The sequence below is a fragment of the Medicago sativa genome, chromosome 1, assembly GCF_051527215.1.
Source record: "Medicago sativa cultivar Bolivia chromosome 1, Bolivia_mono, whole genome shotgun sequence".
Taxonomy (NCBI): Eukaryota; Viridiplantae; Streptophyta; class Magnoliopsida; order Fabales; family Fabaceae; genus Medicago; species Medicago sativa.
This window is the reverse complement of record NC_140749.1, coordinates 31,878,622-31,888,304: the sequence shown is the minus strand read 5'-3', so window position 1 is coordinate 31,888,304 and position 9,683 is coordinate 31,878,622. Positions and strand designations below refer to the sequence as shown.

Sequence of the window (9,683 nt, the reverse complement as noted above, 5' to 3'; positions counted from 1 at the left end):
AGTTATATTAAAAATTCTGAACAGATTGATGTACCTTGTTTTAGCTTGAGAAGGTTACATTAATAAAAATGGTAATGAAAATTCCAAACTTTCTCAATACCTGAACTTTATATATGAAACAATTATTACAAGGAAAACAGGTGACTTTAAACCCAATTCATGTTTCCATATTCAATTTGATCAACAAATTATCAAAACATTTTGATAATTATGCATTGTTTTCTACCAATGTTAAACCAGACAAATGATTGTGTAATAGTGCAAGCTAAATAATATTAAATGAGGCATCATTAAAACTAGTCATCAAGCCATGACAGAAATAGTTACACAAGAAACTTATAAAAACACTTCATAAAAATATTTTACAAATAAACTAGTTATGAGTTAATACGAGTACTTTTGCTGCTTGACTCATTTCTCCCTAACAACGTGCACCCTTAGCATTTCAATTGATTTTCCTTCATGCAACACAAGTTCACACAAACATCTATCATTTTCTGTGATCTTGCTCTTTCTGCAGAAATCTTCCCACCCTCGCACAAATACTCGGCCATCTTTCCATTTACGTATTTCTCCTCTCTTTTCAATATGTTTTGTGCTCATTTGCGGCAATACATGATGATAGGCTGCTATTCCGTTACTTTGAACATCCTGTGATGACAGAAAGGACGAATACAACTTGAATATCAAATTCTTAACACAAACAACCAATAAAATTGTACTTCACTTCATAAGTGTAAAAAAATAATAATGCAAGATATTGATAACAATTATACCTTGCAGTGGCAACATACAAGGGTGATATGCTTTGTAAAGCAAAGGCAGAAATCCTTGATGACATTCTTCGAAATATTCTGCAAAAGTTTTATTAATGTGCACATATTAACATAGTGATTAGAAATAAGACCAATTTCATCCTCACCCCAGGCCTAAGAAAATGGACTAATTACTCATCTAACAATGCTTTGTTGTTAGAAAAAAATGTATATACACAATAATGAAATGACAAAAGCACAAAATTAGAATAAAGCATAAAAAGAACTAAACCAATATGTTTGGTCTGTTGTCATATTGTTTTGCATAGAAGTATGGATTTCCAGGCTGAATATACATTTCAGCATCAATTTCATCATCTTCAAGATTTGGAGCTGCAGAGCTACTTCCAATGCTCCCTAAACCAATATCAATCATTAGGTAAATGTTGACTCTTGCATACACAACTAAGTATTGAAATGAAAAAACAAAATAGTATTTTTTTTTTCCTTCTTCTTCTCCATTATGATATAAATAACATACATGTTTTGGAGCTTCTACAATGTTGATGTTCACAACTTCTGCTGATTCCCTTTCCATCTCCTTTATTCCTTTTTTCTTTCATTATTATATCAGCAACATTCTTGTCCTCCTCCTCATCAACATCATCGTTATCATCACCATCTTCTTCTTCATCTACCATTGTGTAATCATCATCATCATGAACATCATCCTCATCCTTCTCCTCATCAACGTCATCGTTATCATCACCATCTTCTTCCTCTACCATTGTGTAATCATCATCATCATGATTATCATAATCATTATCACCATCTTCCTCTTCCTCATCCTCATCCTCCATCGTATTAGTATTTTCCTCCTCGTCCATCACCTTCATCTTTTCACACATTGAGGATAGTTCAAGGATTTTGAACTTGAATACATTGTTTTCAATGTGTGTGAAAACAAGGAAGTCATTGTTCTCTAAAGAATTTTCTTCTCTAAATAGTTTCCAACCATCATCAAAATAAAGTTTGTTGCCGATAGGGCGCACTTTGACATGCCAATCACTTCCTCTATGATCTCTTAGGATAAAATCCTTCAACAGCCTTTGTTTTGAAAGCATCAGCTTCACAAAAGCCGTTGGGATAAGCTGCAGCAGATCAAAGTTTCTTAAGAGTTGATAAATATTCTTAAAAAAAAGTTGATATATCATGTAGTTAATAACTATTTACATGACATATTATTTCTATTGTTAAACTTAGTATTAATAAAAATAATGTATAATAATATTTGGAGGAAGCTTGATTAAGAATGAAAAAAGTACCATTCTATCAGAGTGCTTCTTTGTGAGGAAGACTTTGAAGAAGTTAGGGAACTCCTTGGCATTGTTAGTCATAATTTGGTTATCTGAAAAAATGGCAACACCATTATTGTTAATTTTGAGAAAACATGAGTGTTTAAATAATTCAAGAACTCTAATTAATTCAATTCTTAAATTCATTTGGCTATTTTAATATATTTATTTTACTTAAAATTTCTTTTGATTTTTTTTTATTATTTTTTTTATTTTATCAATGTGAATGAATTGCAAATAAAATTAAACATAACTTTTATCCACTAGGCACTAGCATTGGAACAAGGATAAATATTTCCAAAACTAACCAACATAATTTCGAATTAATGTCTAATTTTCTTATAAGTATTGCTAAACCTACACCTTGGCCCCAGAGCTATAATGCTATTCACAAAGCTAACAAATATTTTGTACCTATAATACCATTAAGACAATAATAAGTAGCAAATCAACAAAATAAGGCAAAATACAAGATATGATAAAACTATAAAAATGAATCACGTACTCAGTTTCAAAAACCTACTCAAAAAAACATTTTATTTGATATATTGAAGTGAGAAAAGGAAGAACAAAAGGTTTGTTGGAAGGTTCTATATATGTTCCTTAATTAGTGAACAAGAAGAAATAAAGAGGTTCATTTTTTTGAATATATTTAAGTAAAGTTGCAAAGAAATAGGAATTGAACAGACCATGTAAATTAAGAGGAAGATGCAGATGTGGATGCTAACCTATCTTTCTTGGAAAAAAAAACATTAACCATGAAAAAACATTTACCTTTGGAATGAGTTTTGGTATTAAGGAAGATGCAGATGCTGAGGGTTCTGTGTTGGAGTAGAAATATTGATGAGCTTTGATTGAAAATTCAACATAAAATGGAGTTGATGATGCTATGTCTGTTACATTGACAACAATATTAATTGCTTTTTTCCTTGGAACAATAATAAGTGTTAGTGGCAGTCCATTTACATTTCTTCTTTTGCCATTTATTCTTTAGTAACACTTTTTATTTACTTGCCCGGTTTTGGAAACTCATTCTGAGCTTGAAATATACATTATTGACATTGTAATAGGGATGTGTGCTATTATCTCAGCTGTCCTTTTGATTATGTTTTAAATTGATGATTATTTCTTGATTAATTTACGGTACATTGAAGCTAAAGGGGTTTCTCCTATTTAAGATTCATATTTATCAAAGTAATAAAGGGAAGGACTAAGGAAAGTGTGTCATTCATTGTTTGTGACGTAGGATTTCTTTTTGTTGGTTTGACTGATATTTGAATCATATATAGGGTGATGGAAGCAAAGGTACGATACAAAGGGGGAGATATATGTATCTATCTTCATTTACTATCACTTGTGGTATATTTTGGAGTCTTTGTAATTTGATTGCTCTCTTCCCTTGAATATGCATAGTTTTTTTTTTTTTTTTTGAATTATGCATAGGTTGTGTGTATTAAAATAAAGTTTAAAATCATTCTACAAAATCAAGAAAATAAAGAATTGTTGGGGGAGCTAAATATTTTGAATTTATGTTTATTATTAATTATCTCTAAAATAAAAATAACTCCTATAGTTAAACCAGTTTTATTAGTATATTTTTACAACTGAAATTATCAGCACTAGACATCAAAACAAGGACATAAACAACTAAGACAATATATGTCTTGTTAGAACCTCTGTTGGAGGACTGCTGCAATAACTTGATCAAGAAGGTGACGATGAAGAACATAATGAAAAGTCAAAATAAATTGAGGCTTCTTCGAAATGCTATAAAACTTTTCAGATCCTTTCAATGTATTTTTATAGATATCTCTACAAACAACCAACTCAAAATTCAATTTCTAGGTTGAGATTTCTGTTGTCTTGTTTTTTAAATTTTTGGCGCATTAAATATTCATATTTAATCGGTCTGTTGTTCGAAAATTTTAATTTTTTTTTTGTAGCAAGTCATATTTATAAATGTCCTAATCATGCCTGCCAAAAATCATGAAAATCTTCATCTTCTAAGTCACTTTTCCGGACTTCGCGTATATTACATTGTAAAATATAGGAAGAATTTTAAATTATGAAGTTAGAATATGTGTTCGTATTTTTATAGAGTCTTTTCCTATCTTCGCATATATTATACGGTCAATTTAAACATTCAACCCTTCTTTGAATGATCTCTATTTAACCATTATAACTTTTCAAATATATTTTAGAAATTTCTCTCATATATCTCAAGTTAAAAAAAAAAAAACTACATTTATATATGATAAGAAGAAAATAAAACTACATTTATATGAAAAAAATTAATGTTGTGAAATGAATGGGTTTTGTTTTGATTGTGGTACGTAATTCTTTGTAAGGGTTTTGTTGTTGTTTAAAAGTCTTTTCTAATTAAACACACTTTTAGACTATTTTTTTGAAGGGTCAAAGTTTAAAACTTGAATTCATTGAAAAGATCTTAAGAACATTTTTGTCAATTTGGGGTGTAATTGAAAATTATTGGGATGCAACAAGAACAAATCTTTCAGGTTAGGTAAATTTAATTCAATTAAACGATTTAATTTTCTTTCTTCCCAAAATCATTCTTCATTTACTATCACTTGTGGTATATATTTTGGAGTCTTTGTAATTTCATTGCTCTCTTCCCTTGAATATGCATAGTTTTTTTATTTTTTTTGAATTATGCATAGGTTGAGTGTATTAACCATAATAAAAGTTTAAAATAAAGTTGGATTGTAGATCATTCTACAAAATCAAGAAAATAAAGTGTTGTTGGGGGAGCTAAATATTTTGAATTTATGTTTATTATTAATTATCTCTAAAATAAAAATAACTCCTATAGTTAAACCAGTTTTTTTAGTATATTTTTACAACTAAAATTATCAGCACAAGACATCAAAACAAGGACATAAACAAGTAAGGTAACCCAATATATGTCTTGTCAGAACCTGTGTTGGAGGACTGCTGCAATAATTTGATCAAGAAGGTGATGGTGAAGAACACAATGAAAAGTCAAAATAAATTGAGGTTTCTTCGAAATGCTATAAAACTTTCCAGATCCTTTTAATGTATTTTTATAGATATCTCTACAAACAACCAACTCAAAATTCAATTTTTAAGTTGAGATTTCTGCTGTCTTGTTTTTTAAATTTTTGGCGCATAAATATTCATATTTAATCGGTTATTGGAATTTTTTGTTGTTGTAGAATGTATTATTTATAAATGTCCTGATCATGCCTGCCAAAAATCATGAAAAACTTCATCTTCGAAGTCACTTTTCTGGACTTCGCGTATATTACATCGTAAAATATAGGAAGAATCTTAAATTATAAAGTTGGAATATGTGTTTGTATTTTTATAGAGTCATTTTATTCAACCCTTCTTTGAATGGTCTCTATTTAACCGTTATAACTTTTCAAATATATTTCAAATATATTTCAAAAATTTCTGTCATATATCTCAAGTAAAAAAAACTACATTTATATGATAAGAAAAAAAAACTACATTTATTTGAAAAAATTAATGTTGTGAAATGAATGGGTTTTGTTTTGATTGAGGTACGTAATTCTTTGGAAGGGTTTTGTTGTTGTTTAAAAGTCTTTTTTCTAATTAAACACACTTTTAGACTATTTTTTTGAAGGATCAAAGTTTTAAAATTGAATTCATTGAAAAGATCTTAAGAACATTTTTGTCAATTTGGGATGCAACAAGAACAAATCTTTCAGGTTAGGTTAATTTAGTTCTATTAAACGATTTAATTTTCTTTCTTCCCAAAATCATTCTTCACCTGAAGTGCATAAAAAGAGCCATGGAACAATACAAAAGGCAATTAAAGCCAAACCCCTAAAAACAGCAACCTGGCGCATATAAAGCAACACACAGGCAGCAGAAAAACAAAAAATGCAGCAGCAGGAACAAAGCTACAAGCCTACAACAGACAACATCAACCTTAAGAACTAATTAAGGACCTCATAAGTTACCCTCTCCTTATACACTCATTTGGGTTCCAACACCACGCATAGTAGAGACACGAGGCGTTCCTCAACCTTGATAAACTCCATTGCTAAGATAAGACTTTGACCTCCTCCACAATATCGTCCACTTCCTTTACCCGGTCCGAGAAAATACGGTCATTCCTCGCCTTCCAAAGCATCCAAATTGTCGCGTGCCAAATCAACCAAAATCCGCCACGGACCCTCAAATTCAAAGCCTCATCCGACCAACAAAGAAAATGAACAAATAAATTTGGAGGAGTAATAAACGAGAAATCTAACCAACTTGCAACCATAGCCCAAACTCTAACCGCCACACGGCAATGCAAGAAGAGGTGGATCGAAGTCTCCTCGTATAACACACAAGACGTAGACAAATCCGGGACTAAAGCATTTCGTAACGCGAGGTTCGCATGAGAGGGGATACGACCAAGAAGGAGTTTCCATGAAAAAGCCACCACTTTTGACGGTGCCGGACTTTTCCAAATCTTATGGAAAACACCCTCTTGTAAATCCGTCAAACATTAATCCGAAGGCGCCAAATTATCAAGCAATAAATATGTGGAGTTAACCGAAAAAGACCCCCCTTCCAGTCTCTAACACCACCTATTATCCTCCAAGTTGCCATTCAAGGTCCCAATGGAGTCCAAGGAAGTGGCAATTAGATCCGCCTCCCACTCAAAAGGTTCTCTACGCCACCTAACCTCCCAATACATCCCTTCCGTTCTCCAAATTTCCCCAATTGTTGCTTCCTTTTAGATTGACAAAGAATAAAGGCACGGAAAAGGACTTCGAAGTGAAGAGCTTCCCACCCAAATATCCTTCCAAAAGCTAGTTGACAAACCATTGCCCACTTTCCTAACCATCTCCTTATTAAACCAAGACGCGCCACCATCTTCCCCAATTAACATCAACTTCTTCCACCAAGTAGAAGCATAAGAAGGCCAAAAATTATCTCTATGCTCCACCAAGGTACGGGATTTGTCCCCATATTTGTCAATAAGCCCTTGCTTCCAAAGAGGACACTCCTCTTGCACTAACCTCCACCTCCATTTCGCCAGAAGACTTGAATTGACCAAGTTGATATACTTCACTTCCAAACCTCCCTTTGATTTTGGTTTGCAAATTATCCTCCAACTCTCCCAACTAATCCTTCGACCACCTTGCACGCCACCCCAAAGAAAATTCACGTTGAATGTGGACAATCCTCTTCATTATTGACTTTGGCATGAGCAGAAAGAACATATAAAAAGTAGGGATAGAATTTATAACCGCATTAAGGAGAACAATGCGACCTCCGAGACTCACATACTTGTTTCCCCAACAATTTAATCTCCCCTTCAATTTATCCAACAAAGGCTCCCAAGTTGCCAATTCTTTGAATTTACTCAAACGAGTAGACCCAAGTAAATGAAAGGGAATTCACCTTCTTTACACCCCAAAAAATTACACTCCATCTCCATGAATCTTGAATGAACATTTATCCATATCAAGCAATTTTTAGAATAATTTACCTTCAAACCCGAAGCCATCTCAAAACCACTTAACACCATCTTTAAAGTCCAAAGATTCTCCATCGATGCCTCACCAATACAAAGAGATTCATCCGCAAATTGAATATGCGATACTACCGTTCCTCTCCGATTAAACTCAAAGCCATTGAAGAGCTTCCGATTGACGGCATTGGACATAAAGCCACTAAAGCCTTCAGCTACTAACAAAAAGAGAAAGGGAGCCAATGGATCTCCTTGCCTTAACCCTCTTTGGATACAAATTTCCTCCGTCGCACTACCATTGATTAGAATGGACATATTACCCCCAAACACACACGCCTTCAACAAACAACCCAAGCATCACACATTTCAAACCTCCTCATCATATATTCCCCAAAACCCCAATCTACCGTATCATAAGCTTTTTCAAAATCCACCTTCGAAATCAAACATCCTCGTTTCGACCTTTTTGCCGAGTCAACAACCTTATTAACCACCACAACCCCATCAACTAAATTTCTTCCTTTAAAAAAAAGCCGATTGAGGACTTGAAATTATTGAGGACATAACTTTAAAAAGCCTACACGCCAAGACTTTTGATATCAATTTATACACACTTCCTAAAAGCGAAATGGGACGAAAATCCTTCAAGGCAAAAGGTGATTTTACCTTTGCGATTAAAGCCACAAAGTAGGAAAGAAAGCTTTTAGGAAGACTTGCATTGCCATAGAATTGATCAAACAAAATACGTACCTCATGCTTCAAAAGATACCAAAAATCCTATAAAAAAGCATTGTTAAATCCATCCGGTCCCGGGCTTTTACTACTATCATTTTCCTTAACCACCCTTTCAATCTCTTCCAAAGTAAAAGGAGCAATCAACCCCATATTCTCCTCATGCAGTAGTGTAGAAAAAGGTACCCCATCCAACATGGGCTATTCAAGAAAGTAACCTAATATTATGGCTAGAAAAAAATAATATATATAACAAGATTAGTGTGGTAGATATAAGGAGTGTTGTCTACAAGTCCTCTCTCAACCGACAAAAGTTAAAATTGCTAGGTTAGATGCTGTGACCGAATTCAAATCCGAAATCTCTGTGTATTGAGTTTTCAAGTGGGTATTATCATTCTATCTATCTAAAAAAGAAACAAGGAGTGCCACACAGTAATTAAAAAAAAAAAACGAAATCCTAAGTTTTTTTTTAAATCAATTAATTAATTCTTGTTGTTTATCCCACTTCGGTGCATATGAAAAGAATACTTTCTTTCTTCCCAAGATCATTCTAATTCCCACATTTAATAATTGACCATGATTTATTTTTTTATTGGCCATTAGTAATTGAAAATGGAACTGGTTCATGTTTCCTTCATACTTGTCCTGCAAGTCCACATTTAACAAGCCTTCTGATTCTAACTAAATACTCTTTTCTATTGATTTTTCCATGCATTATATATCGTCACGAGTAATTTTTTCCTGCATTATATATCATCGCAAATTATGTCATGGTGGTGTGGATCATTTCAACATGGAATCTCTATGGGATCGCTGTTTCTACCTTCCCTCAGAGTAGTTCACACGCAGCAATGCAGAATATCGAACAGACTCATTTGGTGTTTCGTTCAACATAGAATTGGGACTAACCATGTACACACACTCTTTAAACTCTTTATAGGTTATTGATATATGTCATATAATTTGTTTGCGTGATGTGGAACAATAAAATAGATGATTCCTTCTTCTCAGTCTGCTGCTACTATCAGCGCATATCATCTAAAGAATACAATTGATTGTATAGATTTTGGGGTTTAGAGGAATTGCATTGTTAGGGGTTTTGATAAAATGAAAATGGAAGACAGCAGAATAATAAAAGAGCAATATATAGGTTAGTGATTTCCCATTTCCAATGGAAAAAATATAACTTCCAAACTTTTCCAACACATATTTCAACCATTGTGACAAGTGGACTGTAAAGCCAAATGCTAGCTTGAGTTAAAATCTGATCAATATAATTATCAATAACATTTCAACCATTGTGCATTGTTTTTCTTGCAATGTAGAACCAGACACATGATTGTGAAATAGTTAATGCAAGCTAAA

The 9,683-nt window shown here is 32.8% G+C and overlaps 1 protein-coding gene across 1 annotated transcript; it reads right to left on the bottom strand.

Annotated features, from left to right (window-relative positions):
• Window positions 1–248: 248 nt before the first annotated feature.
• LOC146954331 (B3 domain-containing protein At4g34400-like) lies at window positions 249–3,022 on the bottom strand. The gene is made up of 6 exons (XM_085715890.1): window positions 2,885–3,022; window positions 2,081–2,163; window positions 1,297–1,906; window positions 1,048–1,172; window positions 777–854; window positions 249–651 (listed from the first exon to the last, which is right to left on the bottom strand). Exons 2-6 carry the CDS (start codon window positions 2,150–2,152, stop codon window positions 412–414), a joined length of 1,125 nt encoding a protein of 374 aa, XP_085572016.1. The 5' UTR covers window positions 2,153–2,163; window positions 2,885–3,022; the 3' UTR covers window positions 249–411.
• Window positions 3,023–9,683: the final 6,661 nt, after the last annotated feature.

Bases quoted from the DNA above. Each gene is read 5' to 3' on its own strand.
- LOC146954331 (XM_085715890.1), bottom strand. From the start codon at position 2,152: ATGACTAACAATGCCAAGGAGTTCCCTAACTTCTTCAAAGTCTTCCTC. The intron at 1,907-2,080 runs GTACTTTTTTCA...GATCTGCTGCAG, and splicing joins AGAAGCACTCTGATAGAATG to CTTATCCCAACGGCTTTTGT. The intron at 855-1,047 runs GTTTAGTTCTTT...AAACTTTTGCAG, and splicing joins ACAACAGACCAAACATATTG to AATATTTCGAAGAATGTCAT.